At 35.3% G+C, this 17,135-nt stretch overlaps 2 protein-coding genes across 4 annotated transcripts in view; one reads left to right on the plus strand and one right to left on the minus strand.

Annotated features, from left to right (window-relative positions):
• Window positions 1-17,135, minus strand: part of LOC140155578 (uncharacterized) — a 46,590-nt gene that overhangs the window by 11,487 nt on the left and 17,968 nt on the right. The gene's annotated exons all lie outside the window — the stretch shown is intronic.
• Window positions 10,051-13,840, plus strand: LOC140155667 (post-GPI attachment to proteins factor 4-like). 3 transcript variants are annotated; one of them, XM_072178627.1, is made up of 2 exons: window positions 10,051-10,450; window positions 11,091-13,840. In XM_072178627.1, exon 2 carries the CDS (start codon window positions 11,571-11,573, stop codon window positions 13,008-13,010), a length of 1,440 nt encoding a protein of 479 aa, XP_072034728.1. In that variant the 5' UTR covers window positions 10,051-10,450; window positions 11,091-11,570; the 3' UTR covers window positions 13,011-13,840. The 3 variants fall into 3 exon arrangements, with proteins under 3 accessions (XP_072034728.1, XP_072034808.1, XP_072034887.1); XM_072178707.1 differs by having other exon boundaries at window positions 10,051-10,389; XM_072178786.1 differs by having other exon boundaries at window positions 10,074-10,154.

Consider the following 17,135-nt stretch of genomic DNA (forward strand, 5'->3'; position numbering starts at 1 on the left):
GCAAAATGAAGCAATTACCTATTGCCAACTTGGTAAAATGCATACTCGTAGCCCAATCTCGTACATCATAGCACCCAGTTTTGGTTTGTGGTTTCGAAATATTGCAATTAAACATTAGTTTTTTCAAATTTGAAACGCTCAAAGTTGCTAAAACCCAAATCCAGAACAATCAATCATTATATTGATCAAGATATAGCAAACTTTCCATGGTAGAGTTTGGCCCCCGACAAATACACCTAAATTAAGTGTCAATTCAGAATTAACCCACCATGGCGGAAAAATATGCATTTTTAGGGTGTTCTTCATATGCCGTGACAATCAAATCTAAAGATTTGTACGAAGTCTATAATTTCAATTTATACATTCTAATATTTTGAAAAGACATGTTTCATTCTTATAACCAACCATTATAATTAAAGCATAAATAAGATTAAATACATATACTCAAGATTTTGAATGCTTAGACTTGTTCCAAGTCTTTGATTTTGGTGACTCGATTGTCAGAAAACATGCCGAAAATGCATGTTTTTGGTTCTTTTTTCAAGAAATTAATTTTAAAAAAAGTGAACTTTTTTTCTTTTATCTCCAGTTAGCATTGAATGAATGCTTAGGAAGTTAGGATTGAGCTGTGTTTCATATGGCAGAACTGTATAGGGCAAGCCAACAACTTGTTAATTAATGGTGCATTTTAATATAGACCTAAGATTGTATAATAGGGCAAGCCAACAACTTGTTAATTAATGGTGCATTTTAATATAGACCTAAGATTGTATAATAGGGCAAGCCAACAACTTGTTAATTAATGGTGCATTTTAATATAGACCTAAGATTGTATAATAGGGCAAGCCAACAACTTGTTAATTAATGGTGCATTTTAATATAGACCTAAGATTGTATAATAGGGCAAGCCAACAACTTGTTAATTAATGGTGCATTTTAATATAGACCTAAGATTGTATAATAGGGCAAGCCAACAACTTGTTAATTAATAGTGCATTTTAATATAGACCTAAGATTGTATAATAGGGCAAGCCAACAACTTGTTAATTAATGGTGCATTTTAATATAGACCTAAGATTGTATAATAGGGCAAGCCAACAACTTGTTAATTAATGGTGCATTTTAATATAGACCTAAGATTGTATAATAGGGCAAGCCAACAACTTGTTAATTAATGGTGCATTTTAATATAGACCTAAGATTGTATAATAGGGCAAGCCAACAACTTGTTAATTAATGGTGCATTTTATTATGGTGCATTTTAATATAGACCTAAGATTGTATAATAGGGCAAGCCGACAACTTGTTAATTAATGGTGCATTTTAATATAGACCTAAGATTGTATAATAGGGCAAGCCAACAACTTGTTAATTAATGGTGCATTTTAATATAGACCTAAGATTGTATAATAGGGCAAGCCAACAACTTGTTAATTAATGGTGCATTTTAATATAGACCTAAGATTGTATAACAGGGCAAGCCGACAACTTGTTAATTAATGGTGCATTTTAATATAGACCTAAGATTGTATAATAGGGCAAGCCGACAACTTGTTAATTAATGGTGCATTTTAATATAGACCTAAGATTGTATAACAGGGCAAGCCGACAACTTGTTAATTAATGGTGCATTTTAATATAGACCTAAGATTGTATAACAGGGCAAGCCGACAACTTGTTAATTAATGGTGCATTTTAATATAGACCTAAGATTGAACAATAGGGCAAGCCAACAACTTGTTAATTAATGGTGCATTTTAATATAGACCTAAGATTGTATAATAGGGCAAGCCGACAACTTGTTAATTAATGGTGCATTTTAATATAGACCTAAGATTGTACAATAGGGCAAGCCAACAACTTGTTAATTAATGGTGCATTTTAATATAGACCTAAGATTGAACAATAGGGCAAGCCAACAACTTGTTAATTAATGGTGCATTTTAATATAGACCTAAGATTGAACAATAGGGCAAGCCAACAACTTGTTAATTAATGGTGCATTTTAATATAGACCTAAGATTGTATAATAGGGCAAGCCGACAACTTGTTAATTAATGGTGCATTTTAATATAGACCTAAGATTGTATAATAGGGCAAGCCAACAACTTGTTAATTAATGGTGCATTTTAATATAGACCTAAGATTGAATAATAGGGCAAGCCGACAACTTGTTAATTAATGGTGCATTTTAATATAGACCTAAGATTGTATAATAGGGCAAGCCAACAACTTGTTAATTAATGGTGCATTTTAATATAGACCTAAGATTGTATAATAGGGCAAGCCAACAACTTGTTAATTAATGGTGCATTTTAATATAGACCTAAGATTGTATAATAGGGCAAGCCAACAACTTGTTAATTAATGGTGCATTTTGATATAGACCTAAGATTGTATAATAGGGCAAGCCAACAACTTGTTAATTAATGGTGCATTTTAATATAGACCTAAGATTGTACAATAGGGCAAGCCAACAACTTGTTAATTAATGGTGCATTTTAATATAGACCTAAGATTGTATAATAGGGCAAGCCAACAACTTGTTAATTAATGGTGCATTTTGATATAGACCTAAGATTGTATAATAGGGCAAGCCAACAACTTGTTAATTAATGGTGCATTTTAATATAGACCTAAGATTGAATAATAGGGCAAGCCGACAACTTGTTAATTAATGGTGCATTTTAATATAGACCTAAGATTGTATAATAGGGCAAGCCAACAACTTGTTAATTAATGGTGCATTTTAATATAGACCTAAGATTGTATAATAGGGCAAGCCAACAACTTGTTAATTAATGGTGCATTTTAATATAGACCTAAGATTGTATAATAGGGCAAGCCAACAACTTGTTAATTAATGGTGCATTTTAATATAGACCTAAGATTGTATAAAAGGACAAGCCAACAACTTGTTAATTAATGGTGCATTTTAATATAGACCTAAGATTGTATAATAGGGCAAGCCGACAACTTGTTAATTAATGGTGCATTTTAATATAGACCTAAGATTGTATAATAGGGCAAGCCAACAACTTGTTAATTAATGGTGCATTTTAATATAGACCTAAGATTGTATAATAGGGCAAGCCAACAACTTGTTAATTAATGGTGCATTTTAATATAGACCTAAGATTGTATAATAGGGCAAGCCAACAACTTGTTAATTAATGGTGCATTTTAATATAGACCTAAGATTGTATAATAGGGCAAGCCAACAACTTGTTAATTAATGGTGCATTTTAATATAGACCTAAGATTGTATAATAGGGCAAGCCAACAACTTGTTAATTAATGGTGCATTTTAATATAGACCTAAGATTGTATAATAGGGCAAGCCAACAACTTGTTAATTAATGGTGCATTTTGATATAGACCTAAGATTGTATAATAGGGCAAGCCAACAACTTGTTAATTAATGGTGCATTTTAATATAGACCTAAGATTGTATAATAGGGCAAGCCAACAACTTGTTAATTAATAGTGCATTTTAATATAGACCTAAGATTGTATAATAGGGCAAGCCAACAACTTGTTAATTAATGGTGCATTTTAATATAGACCTAAGATTGTATAATAGGGCAAGCCAACAACTTGTTAATTAATGGTGCATTTTGATATAGACCTAAGATTGTATAATAGGGCAAGCCAACAACTTGTTAATTAATGGTGCATTTTAATATAGACCTAAGATTGTATAATAGGGCAAGCCAACAACTTGTTAATTAATGGTGCATTTTAATATAGACCTAAGATTGTATAATAGGGCAAGCCAACAACTTGTTAATTAATGGTGCATTTTAATATAGACCTAAGATTGTATAATAGGGCAAGCCAACAACTTGTTAATTAATGGTGCATTTTGATATAGACCTAAGATTGTATAATAGGGCAAGCCAACAACTTGTTAATTAATGGTGCATTTTAATATAGACCTAAGATTGTATAATAGGGCAAGCCAACAACTTGTTAATTAATGGTGCATTTTAATATAGACCTAAGATTGTATAATAGGGCAAGCCAACAACTTGTTAATTAATGGTGCATTTTAGACCTAAGATTGAACATGGATGAGAAATACTTTTTGACGTCACATAAAGTATTCGACATTACGTAACTCATTCCTGTGATTTCCATGGATGCGTATAAGCATAGTGAAAGTCACATGCATGAATTATATAACACCTATAAAATTTGCTTCCCTTTAAATTAACATGGTTAAGGCCTATTCAGTGATTTGCTCATCATGAGGATCGTAAAAATCATCAAAATTCAAATGTTAACTTCTTTGTTAGTGCATAAATAGTGCCATCGTTCCTGGGGCAGGGGCGGATTTAGAGGGGGGGGGGGCACACCTGGCGCGCGCCCCCTCTAATTTTTTTGAGATCGGCGCCTAACTCTGTGTATTTTTGCAGAGCGGCGCTTGACTTATGGCGTAGTTCATTGAACTCACCGGATTGCTATTGAAAATTCCTGGATCCGCCCCTGTGGGGGTGGGGGGAGGGGTGTGGTGCCACATAAGCTCTGCAGATGCACTACACTGATAGCCTGCTATATGCTAGTGGTGATTAAAGACAAAATGAGACATTTTCCCGGGGGCACTCCAACTTTGGAGGTGACGCGTATGTAGGGCTGTTAAGACCCCCTTTTTCAGCATCGCTGTCACCCAAAGACCCCATATTTTTTTTACGAACACATGCTCTGTCACCCGAAGACCCCCTATTTTTCCATTTGATCTGTCACCCAAAGACCCTTACAAGTTCAATTTGAACAACAACTTTCATTTATCACTGATTTTGTTACTTATTTTAAAAAAAATTTAAATTTGAAGCCATTTAGAACTAGAAATTCAATTTTCGAGGTTTTTGCGACGCTGTTTCGGCTCTCACCCAAAGATTCCATTTAAAAAAAGGTCATGTTCTCACCCAATGACCCCATATTTTTTACATTTTGCTTTCACCGAATACCCGGTTTTGAAAATCATGCTCTCACCCAATGATCCCAAATTGTTTACATTTTGCTCTCACCGAATGCCCCTTAGTGCGAAAGCGCCAGCCCTACACCTATATCCATTTCATATTGAAGTGCCCCCGCCCCTTGGGACATTTTACATGACTGATTTGTAATTTACTACGTGTATTTGAATGGGTTTTCAACTTTGTCAATGCTGCTTTTTTTGCTTCCTTTTTGCCAAATATGTCAAACCCAAAATACCTAATGACAATTTTAATGGCTTATCCTTCGCTCTTAGGCAATTTATAAACAATTTTTTTTTTTCACCTTAAAGCCTTAATGTACAGGCTGAGTCAAAAAGAAGTAAACTCATGTTTGAGGGGCTGTAACTCGAGATCTGTAAGGAATCTGCTAAAAATGAAAATACCACTGGAAAGAGCAAATTCTACACGTCTAAATTAAAAAAAGAATTGTTGCAATTGCTCACAGAAAACTAAAGTTATACTCATTTGAATACAACCACCCAATTTTGTAGCTGCACACAAATGATTGATTTTCATCCATTTCAATTTGGACGAATCAGCAAAGTTCTTAAAGGATTTATTGTTGAAAAGACAACTTTTGCTTTTAAATAATATTCAACAAAGTTCATGACGGTACTATAGTTTGTAGAGATACCAATTCAAGTCTTTACGAACGATCCGGCAGAAGCTTGATTGGGGAATGTTGGGTAAAGGATTGAGCTGATCTTTGGTCTTGCTGTAACGCATGTCTAACTCTAGCAATGTTCACTTGTGATCTAGCAGTTCGTGGTCTGCCTGAAGCCTCCGGTTGTCTGTTCCTTAGGGTCTTTTTATCTTTTCAGTTTCCGTAAGTCTTTTGTTCAGATACGAAAACGCAAGGGATTCAGTAAGTTACTGTAATCTGACTTCATTGTTAACTCTGAATAGAGAAGATGTAGTACCAATCAGCTTATTTCAATACAGGTGATTGCTTATGTCAATAAAACCGCGAGAAAAGATTATGTTAACACCAGTGTTTTTAATGGCCTAGCGCCCTCTCTCTTTAACATTGGTAAATTGATCTACATTAATTTCACAAAATGCATGCCAATCCGAATAACAAAATCCACTTTTTTCTGTAAAAACGTTGCAAATAAGCCCTAAAATCACAAAAGGTCCGCTTATGAGCCTGTCGAACCCCAAAGCACTTGTGCATGGCCACAGTGTCGCCCTTCCATCAATGTCTATCTCCCTATTTTGTTCCTCCTGCCCCTCCCCCATGATCAGTCTCCCCACTCCCTCCCCAGTCCCTACTCACTCCTCTCGAGTTCTTCTCTTTCTAGTCTTTCAGTCTCTCCCTCTCCTCTCTTTCTTCCGCACCCTCCCACTCTCACTTGTTCAGTCTCAAGTATTTCCTCCTCCTCTCTCCCTCTCCATCCCTTGCGAAATTTATCAGTATGATCCATGACTGAAAATAAGCTCTGCAAAAATATAAACATTTAACCAATTATCAGATTAGCTTACCATTGGTACGAATGAATAGAATACATTATCTTTGCTCCAATGCAATTCCTTTGTATTGCATTTCAATATAAAACATGATTACCAACTCACCACTTGTACGCGCCTCATTGGGAGATATTTGACTATTTTAGACGCTCGTTTCATCGCCAATATGAAAAACTTTTGCTTATAACTTGGCAATATGGTTAGTATATATTTCAATGCAAGACAATTTTTACGAGGCACTTACGTCTAGGCGTAAGTGCATATACACCAAACACAAGTCAATAATTTGAAGCCGTACAATTTCCCGCGAATTTAGGACCGTAAAATTTAGACTCTTCTTTTGTCTAGATTAGCACCCAACCGCACATCTCGAGGTTTTATGTTAAAAATCAATATAACTTACCAAAACGAAAACTGAAATTCACGAGCTTCAAATTTTCAGTAACTAACAAAAGGCTAGAATAAAAGATTGGTCATACCTGGGAGACTACCACTTCAGAATAACAATGACTTACAAAAACTATTACGGATACGGAAACAGAAAATGAAAAGATAAAACGACGGTTAGTGTCCCATGCACATTGAGCTTGTTCACATTCTTATATACTGCTCCCTTACATGAAACCCGGTTAGCTGTAGGAAAGTGGACACTAGGGTGCATCTATAGCCCCCCTATTTTTAAAATGTTAACCCTGATTTTTGTCCATAGCATAAATGTGTTCCACTATCAAAATAAATACCTCACACAAAATGTCATCGAAATCGGACCTCGTCCTATGGGGCCACCGGCCATCAGAACATTTATGATAAGCTATACCACAATTTCATAAGGCAGCTATTTTGATTCATATACTTTGTGTGCTTTATTATAGCTGCTGTATTCTCAATACTGCTAAGTGCATCAATTTAAAGATATTAGACCATTTCCAAAGCATTCGCATATTATTTTGTAAATGGCAGCTATGTTTGCAGTCTTGATTGCTGTATCAAGTAATAGCTGCCTTACGTAAAAGATTTTTACAATCCTAAAATGCTATTTTCAGCACTCGCTATTACATTCATTAAGAAGTTCAGTGCTTCTTGAGGAGTCTGGTTTTAATCATCAGTGTTAGATTTGCGCTTTCCGAGATTTGGTTCATTATTGTGGCTTAGTTCAAGAACTTGTAGTGTATTTTGGTAGTGCTTTCAAGAAGTCCGTGCTAAGCTGTGCACTGTGTTCTGCACAGTGCACAGTCGTTGATAACATATTGATGGCTCCAATGTTGGCAAAGGATTCTTGATATGCTGAAGAATTTGACCATGCATCAACATCTTCAGTGAGTAAGTCAGTGTTTATTTGCAGGATGTGGATATGAACCATGAGTCTTCATTGACCAAGTCTCCAAGAGATGTTGCAGCGGTGATGTTGGTTGGAAACTCAGGCTTTCCAAAGGATAATCCAATCCGCTTCTTAGGTGCTAAGGTGTCTACTGCAGGTTTAACTGCAAGGAGTTTATCAGGGAGTACACATTGCTCATCTGTGGGCACTATATCACTAAACAGTGCAAGGGGCACCATCTCTCAAGTACCATACAGACATTCTGTCAAGTACCATAGGTGACGCTTCAAAGCTTTAATTGCACTTGAAGAAATGACTGGATTCACAGCTTCATACCCCGGGCCTCATACATGAGCAACTTGTGAAACAGATTGAGTTCATGCCATGGGGCATCAGCAGCTGAAGTGCAGGTCAACCACCACAAACTGTAGATCAGCAGAGTGGCAAAGATAACAAATTCTCTCACTTTGGGCCCTTGATGGGCGGCTGTTATGGTACCTTGTGGCAGCTGTGAAATCTGGGCTTCAAGCAAACCGATCTTTACTGAGTAAAGTAGCTTTGCCATCCACCTGGCTTTGTGGAGAGCTCCAGATTGCTTGAATTTAGCTGACAATTACTGCATCATCGCTTCCCAAGGTGTGGAATCCTTGATCAAGATCTTATTGGAAGGACTGATAAAAAGAAGACTGATGATTTACACAACATGCAGTATTACTTTGTTCTGATTGTTATTTATATGTTTATTGTTGACCTTTGACCTTGTTTGGTTGACCTTTGTTGACATTAAACTCTGTTGACCTTTGACCCTCATCTGAATATCCAAGAAACAGATCCCACAGCAGAGTATTAAAGTTAAGTTTGATATGGCCCTCTTCTTTCCATTTACACATTACATGCATTATATAGGATATTAGTGTGTTTTTAGAGTGCAAAGTTCACTTTACTACACATTTCAATGGACAAGCCCATTTTCGGACTTCAAGCCTGTGGTGGCCCCATAAGACAAACTCCAAATTCAATAAAATTTGGTAGGGATTAGTTTTGGGACAAGTGGAACATGTTAAGGCTATGGACAAAAATAATGCAAACTATGAGGGCTATAGATGCACCCTAGTGGACACGTTATGCAATGAGGTAAAATTCATAATGAAAAGAGCCCTTTGGCATGTAGGAATTATTGATCGAAACCACACCTGGAACAGAACTTTATTTGCATTTGAATATCGCGCCTTACCAATCAATATAATAGGTAGGCCCCTACTTGGAAGTGAAACCGTGTGCAGCTACAAAAATGGGTGGTTGTATTCAAATGAATATAACTTGAGTTTGCTGTGAGCAATTGCAACAATTTAAAAAAAATTTAGACGTGTAGAATTTGCTCTTTCCGGTGGTATTTTCATTTTCAGCAGATTCGTTACAGATCTCGAGTTACAGCCCTCAAACATGAGTTTACTTCTTTTTGACTCAGCCTGTACGATCTTATAATATGAAATTGGTTAATTGTTTTTCAAACCTGGATTTTTTGCGTATTTGTAATGTTTACACATGTCCCAACTTGAACCTAAATGGAATCTGCCAAATTTGTTGTCTTTGTAGGTCAACAGAGCAAAGTTTGACATATTTAATATCATAATTTAAATTTTTTTGATAAGTCCTCCCATAGAACTGCATGTTCAACGGCCAAAATGAAAATAACCAGTGGGGTTTCTTTCAATTTACCTTGTTATTTCAACTTAAAATGGACAGCAACCCTTCCCAGCAGTTATAATTTCAACATTTTGAGTAAAGAATAACAAAATTAAGGCTTTAATTCGCTGGGATGACTAATGCCGGCCGGGATGCCGGCTAGAATGTCAGTGCATGATGTTGCAAGGATGACGAAGCGAGTATGATAAGGGACGTACCATTAGACTTCAGGGGGGGGGAATATTAAGTTGGGGTCGGGGCAATTTTTGTTTGTTTGTTAGAGCAGGAAAATGAGTGCCATTGTTCCTGGTGGTGCCACAAGCCACAGAAGGCGGTGAACTTTTTTTCGCCGCAAGATTTTCTGATAATTTTCATGCATTTATACACAGTTAGGTGGGAAATGTTGTTTTTTTAGTATTGGTGGGAAAAGATTTTTTTTGCTCATATATAGTGGGGGATTAAGTTTGTTTTTTCAAAACTTCTTAACCCCCCCCCCCTTGAAATCTAATGGTGCGTCCCTAAATGACGGTCACACCTGGGTCACATTTTAAAGCTTTTTAAAGCAGGCGTTCCCAGTCTGCGATAGCCCTAGAACATTGGAAAACTGGCAGAGCATGCCATGCTTGAACGATCCAGTACAATAAAGCATTGTTAAATGTTTAACCAATGCAAATGTGTGTCAGGTACGTCTACGTCGCTAAATAAAACCTGCTAATAAAACCCACACAAACATGGCAACAGAGTAGGGTTCGGATGTTCTATCTTCACAACGTTACCCGGACAACGTTAATGTTTTCTACCAGCACCGTACATAGATACGAACAGCGATTTTATTTTGATGTTGGTACGACATGTGCAGCTAGACTGAAAATATTCATCGTGGACGTCATAAGCGATTTTATTTTTGCTGGTGGTTTGGTACGTCCCCCATGCATATGTGTTGGTTCTGAAAATATTCATGGTGGATATCATGAGCATGGTGAATACGGTATTTATCTCGTGAGCATATAGCAGCTTATAGCAGAAGAGAACGAACGCCCATTATGCGAATGTGATTTGTTGTACATCGTTTAGTATGTTTAATACTCGTTGGATTTTGCACCGCGTATTAAAGGACCGTTGAATTTGACATCATGCTTTGACATTGACATACATAATTTGTCGTACATGTATCGGGACATGACATACAGCTACATACATATTGTTTCAGCATTTAATTTATTCTTTATCGCTAGTAGTTTCTCCTATTGTATTATGCTGACTGCACTGAAAAGATTAATATTTGACAAATTAGTCAATGTAAATGTTTATCATTTAAAGATTAAAAAAAACAATATTGAAAATGTGCTTGGGATGTTGAGAAAATAATTTATAGCATTTCAAATTAATTTTCAAAATTACAAAATGTTATATTAATTTTTTAATAACGAATTTATGAATAATTTGTAAAATGGCAAATTAATGAATGGCAAAATATGTATTGTTAATGTGCCATTTTTAGATGACAAATTAAATGACTGATACTAATTAATCATCAATTTGTCATGCACTAAAACTTTTTAGTGCATTGACTAATTTGTCAAATTATACTACATTTTGAACGAATTAATTTTTTTCAGTCGGTGTGTGAAACTCACAGAACCATTGGCATGCTGATAAAATAGGCATCTGGTGTACACTCATCTGGTAGAGACACTACTTTCGGATTATTACTAGCCTTATTACATTGACAATGATTGAACGCAACGTTTATATATAAACCAGAGAAGATGATAAGAAATTCGTCTCATCTTCTCTGTATAACCAATTCAGTTACGGAAAGCCATATCGGACAATGGAATCGTCCACCGATCGTTAAAACTGTTATTTTAGCTCATAAGAATATTTCGCGACTGCATCAGAGCTTATCAAACACTATGATGGTCTCATCTCCGATGGCAGAGTTCAAAATTGACCCCAAGTTGTAGAGCATGATTTTTGTACCCACGGTCATTTTATGAATGTACAAAAATATCGGGCTTCCACTCCTTCCAGAACTGTGCCTCCTGGACTGTGCCTTGATTGATGAGCTTATTTGAAATCCTATTGCAGAAAAAAGAATGAGCAAGATGATGACAGATTACGCTAATAGAACCAACAATATAAGACTACGCAGAAATAAATATCAAACCATCAAAGCAATAATCAATATTCCCATCAGATGTGCCATATCGACAACTCAAATATTGGCAAGAAAATTATGGCACCATAGAAAATACATTGGCAAAACTCTATTTCTGTACCTGATAACGATCCTTTGTCTCTATGCTGTGCGCTGTCAACTACCTTACTCTAAGCTGTATAAATACTGTAGTAATGATGCTATTAGTTTTGCTGCTGTAAAGGAGGTAAACGACCAAAGACTTCTAGAAGCGCGTGAATATCTATCCACTCTTGACGCCAGTAAGACGAAGATACAATACCTCCAAAATGGAGACTCGAACAAGCTGCGCTACGTTATAGGTGTGGTTTCTGTCGCGCGCAGAACAGACGTTACGTATAAAGGACAACTGGGATATTTAACACAAGTCATGAGTAAATTACATAAGGTGACTGTGGATAATGGTGCTACAAGTGATATATTCCCTTTCATCTGCAATGTGGATTCAAATCCTGAAAAACATGCAGAGGCTTTAGAGTTAGGAACTTTCTTTCCGAATGTCACCAAAAGCTATACTGAAAATGTTTCAGCTGGACACCCCACAAGCACAAGCCGTGAGCAAGAAAAACAAGATTATGTTTTTTGCTTAGAAACAGCTTTGAAATACAAATCTGATTATGTTATTCTGATTCAAGATGACGCTTATCCGACAGAAAGCTTTTATGAAGTTTTAGAACATTTATTAAAAACAAAAGTAGAAACTCAAATACAAAGAGGAGAACGTGTTACTATGGTTACGAACAATGAGAGGAGATTGGGTTGGATAAAACTGAATATTCCGAATTCGGCAACCAATTATCACAGAAACTGGTTTTTCTTCATTCAATGGATTTGCCTAACAGCAGTAATCGCTGGAATAAGTTGTTTGATCTTTCATTTATGCAAGGAATGTAAACCTTTCAAATCTGTTCATCCAGGATTGTATTGTTCTTCCACCGATAAAAGAAAACGGACAGGTTACATATCATCATCTCTAATGTTGTTAAAAACTTTTGTGTATGTTTTGCTGATTGTATGGATAATCGGACGTCCATATTATATGAAATTACGGGCTACATCGCCATATTTTTATGCACTAGAACCGGGAACTTCATGTTGCCTAGTGGCAGTATTATACCAGCCATCCACGTTGCCTGGACTAATCAACTATCTCCAAAAAACAACTTGTACGAAACAATTGCCATTGGATTTTGCGTTGGATCGATACAGGATTGAAAAGAATCTGAAACAGTATTTGGTTACTCCGAATTTATTTAATCACATTGGATTTTATTCGGCCCTGAATAAACGTTTTAATAGAAATGGAGCCGAGTTTGTGCATATGTTTGACAGTTCTTGATATCTTGGTATAATTAACTTGATTGGGCCTTGGCTAGTTCGTTACTATATCGTAACAACACACCAGGAATGTCAAATTTAAAAGGTTAAGTTGCAGATTAGGATCTCAGTATTTGACTGTATTTCCAACTTGAAAAAAAGAGTAATGTCAGCAAAAGAAAGAAATTAGTTGGTGTGACTTAGTCGAGCCAACAAAACCTCCGCAATCTTTGTTCGATGAACATAAAATGTTTCATGAATTATTTTTATGTCTTTATTAATTTTCATGACAAGGCAAGTAATATCAACAAGAGGGTCTCTTTTAAAGACCCATTCAGTGGTCCCAGCGCAAGTGTAAAAAAAAAAAATTGTTTATAAATTGCTTAAAAGTGAAGGATAAGACATTTCAAATTGTCATTTGGTATTTTTGAAATGACAAATTTGACAAAAAACGAAGAAAACAGCAGTACTGACGAAGTTGAAGCCCCATTCAAATACACATAGCTAATTTAGATACTGTCAGTATCTAAATTACAGATTTAATAATAAAATGTCTTATTTTGGCTTAAATACACGGCTTTCGGCTGAACCACTCGCAGGTTATGTTAGCACATCTATGACAATGACAAAGGTACCAAAATCTGAATTTTTTTACGATCGTCCGGATGAGCAAATCACTGAATGGGCCTTTAAGTTGTCCTCACTCCTCACATCTGTGAAAAGTCGTAATAACAAGGCAAACAAGTAATTTTTAAGAGTATAGGTATTTTTGAGGATGTAAGTAGCCCTTATTATGAAGGCATCTGGTGTAAATTTGACACTATTTAAAAGGACTATAATGGCAAATATTCGAAACAAGTGTCATTGAGTGTTTTTTAATCAATACTGAAAAAGATATTTATATATTCTAAGCATTAAACAATGGTTTAACGGCCATACACTGAAAACCAAAACTAGTCAGGCGCAGGCTGGACTAGCTTTAAACTAGTTGCTCCGAATTTATTTAATCACATTGGATTTTATTCGGCCCTGAATAAACGTTTTAATAGAAATGGAGCCGATTTTGTGCATATGTTTGACAGTTCTTGATATCTTGATATATTTAACTTGATTGGGCCTTGGCTTGTTCGTTATATCGTAAAGACACACCAGGAATGTCAATTTAATAAGGTTAAGTTGGGTTATCTTATTATGTTTGAGTTGCAACAACTCTATTAGGATCTCAGTATTTGACTGTATTTCCAACTTGAAAACAAAAGAGTAATGCCAGCAAAAGAAAGAAATTAGTTGGTGTGACTTATTAAATCGCCTTCTCAAGTCGGGCCAACAAAACCTCCGCTATCTTTCTTCGATGAACATAAAATGTATCATGAATTATTTTTATATTTGTGTCTTTATTTCATGACAAGGCAAGTAATATGATCAAGAGGGTCTCTTTTAAGTTGTCCTCACTCCTCAAATCTTTGAAAAGTCGTAATAAAAAGGCAAACAAGTCATTTTAAGAGTGTTGGTATTTTTGAGGATGCAATTAGCCCTTATTATGAAGGCATCTGGTGTAAATTTGACACTATTTAAAAAGACTATAATGACAAATATTCCAAAGACCCATACTAGGCCGACTTACTAGATTTGTCTGTACTCTCAATATTCGAAGCTTCCTTTAAAGTTAATCAATATCGCTTTGTGAGTGATATTTAACTCGTGACATAAACAATGTGAATGCGCTGGTGACATGAAATGTTATATCGGGTCATTGCATTGCATTAATGCATTCTATGTTCGTGTGATATAAATTTACATTATCACGATTATTGAGTATATAATACACATATAGCTGGCTCTTATATAGCTGTGTATGTTTCGTCATGTTTAGATCAAAATAGAATAAAAATCACTTTCAAAGAGGAATGGGGCACCCAATCATGCCAATGGAAGCTTAGATGTGATGAACTGAAATCATGTAAGAGTGTGGATAAAAGTTCTTTTTGAAAAACAATTGTAATATTTCTATAGTAAACAAAGAAATGTCATGACATCCAAGGTATACAGGGTGTAAAAATAAAATTTGTACAATTTTGAAAATAGAATGACACAAGTATGCCGCTTATTTTTTGGTTTGATATTTATATGTCTATCAAAATAATTTTTTTAGTCACCAGCTAAGCTTTGTTCCAATATAATCGACGGTATACAAGTGAAGATATGGCCAATTATGTAACCTAGTCTTAAAACCGCTTGGGCCACTTTTGTCTAAGTGTTACAAAGGTGACAGAATAGAGTTGAACCATGGACCATTTGGACGATGCTCTTATGATAGGTAGTTTTAAACAATGGGGTTTTCAAATTCGAGGTGGTAGAAATGATTACATAATAGAATATCTCCTTGAGTTTTTGAAAGTCACAACTAAGCACTGACATAACAACCTCATTTACTAGAAATCGTGGCTGCAGCTCAACAACTTCAACCCCAATTCACGTTGAAAGAGCGTATTTTCATGGTTGTGACATTCAGTAACACATGGAGTCAAGCAGAAACCATAAGATTGTTGATAGCTCATTTTCCAAACTCACGTCTTTCACTAAAATGAGCGTTTATTGCGTTTCGACAGTATTTTTTGTGGGACATGAGAGCACCTCGGACCTATCAATTGCATTCTGAATACGAAGCATGTCTTTCTGATATCAAATAATTTCATTTTTGAAAATCACAATATAATACAAATTTTATGACAAATTATAAAAATTTGATATTTTTCAAATTTTGATATATAACAGTCCTCGAAGTAAATTATAAAAATCTAATGATATATTTTAAAGTGTATGTAGCAGGGAGGAAAAGCCGACGGTCAATTGAAAATTTTGACCTTTCATATTGAAGATATGGATTTTTTTCCCAAAAAGACCTAATTTTTTTTTTTGGTGTTTTGGAAAAAAAATCCATATCTTCAATACGAAAGGTCAACATTTTCAATTGATCGTCGGCTTTTCATCCCACCTACATACACTTTAAGTATAAATCATCAGATTTATAAAGTTTACTTCAAATACTGTTAAATATCAAAAATATCAATTTTTAATGATTTGCCATAAAATGTGTATTAAATTGCGAATTTCAAAAAATTATTTGATATCAGATTGACATTCTTCGTATTCAGAATGCAATTCGATATGTCTGATGTGCTCTGATGTCCCAAAATAAATACTGTCCAAACGTTCATACCCCAGCCCTTAAGGCATACAACTACATAAACTATGAGAAGTATGTAGCATTTGTTAACAGAAATGCTGGCAATAGTGGTCGTCCAAGAACAGCTAGAAGCCCAGCTGAATTTAATTTCAAAATTTATTGTTTTGTATTTATGGATGCAATAAACCGTTCTCAGTTTTACCAATGATATCTCAGGGATATGGGGAATTACTTTATTTATAAGATAATTAATGAAAGAAATTTCACGGTTTCATTGATAGATTTTAAAGAAATAACATATTATTATTATTAAGTTCATGTTAATTATAATGAAGAATCACCACTTATAATTCTTTTATGTCAGTTCTTTGATCTACGCGGTTCAAACTTGATATGCGCAAACATGGCAAAAGTGGCCAAACACGTTTTCTGGACGATTTAATTAATCGGGCATAACTTTTGAACCCAAGCTAGTAAAGAAACCAACTAAACGTCTTCTTCTAAAAGTCAAAATGCAATTGTATAAATTTATTTGATTGCAGTGGGAGAGGTGTAGGTACTGCATGAGATGCAAGAGGATTGGTTTCAAATGAAGGAATACATAATTCTTATGCATTTTCGTCCAAACTGTGGTATTTATTGTTATCAACTTATGATTGACTACATTGGTAAAGAAAATAAGAATAAGGAATCTGAACAAGTGTTATTGAGTGTTTTTAAATCAATACTGAAAAAAATATTTATATATTCTAAGCATTAAACAATGGTTTAACGGCCATACACTGAAAACCAAAACTAGTCAGGCGCAGGCTGGCCTAGCTTTAAACTGGCAATAATCAAGCCTGCTGGACTAGTTTTTAACCTGCTGAACTAGTGTTTGATTAGTCCAGCTAGCCTGACTAATGTTTACTTGTCCTGCTGGACTGGTTGAAAGCCAGACTAGTCTATGATTAGTCAAGT

This window comes from Amphiura filiformis, chromosome 1, assembly GCF_039555335.1.
Source record: "Amphiura filiformis chromosome 1, Afil_fr2py, whole genome shotgun sequence".
Taxonomy (NCBI): domain Eukaryota; kingdom Metazoa; phylum Echinodermata; class Ophiuroidea; order Amphilepidida; family Amphiuridae; genus Amphiura; species Amphiura filiformis.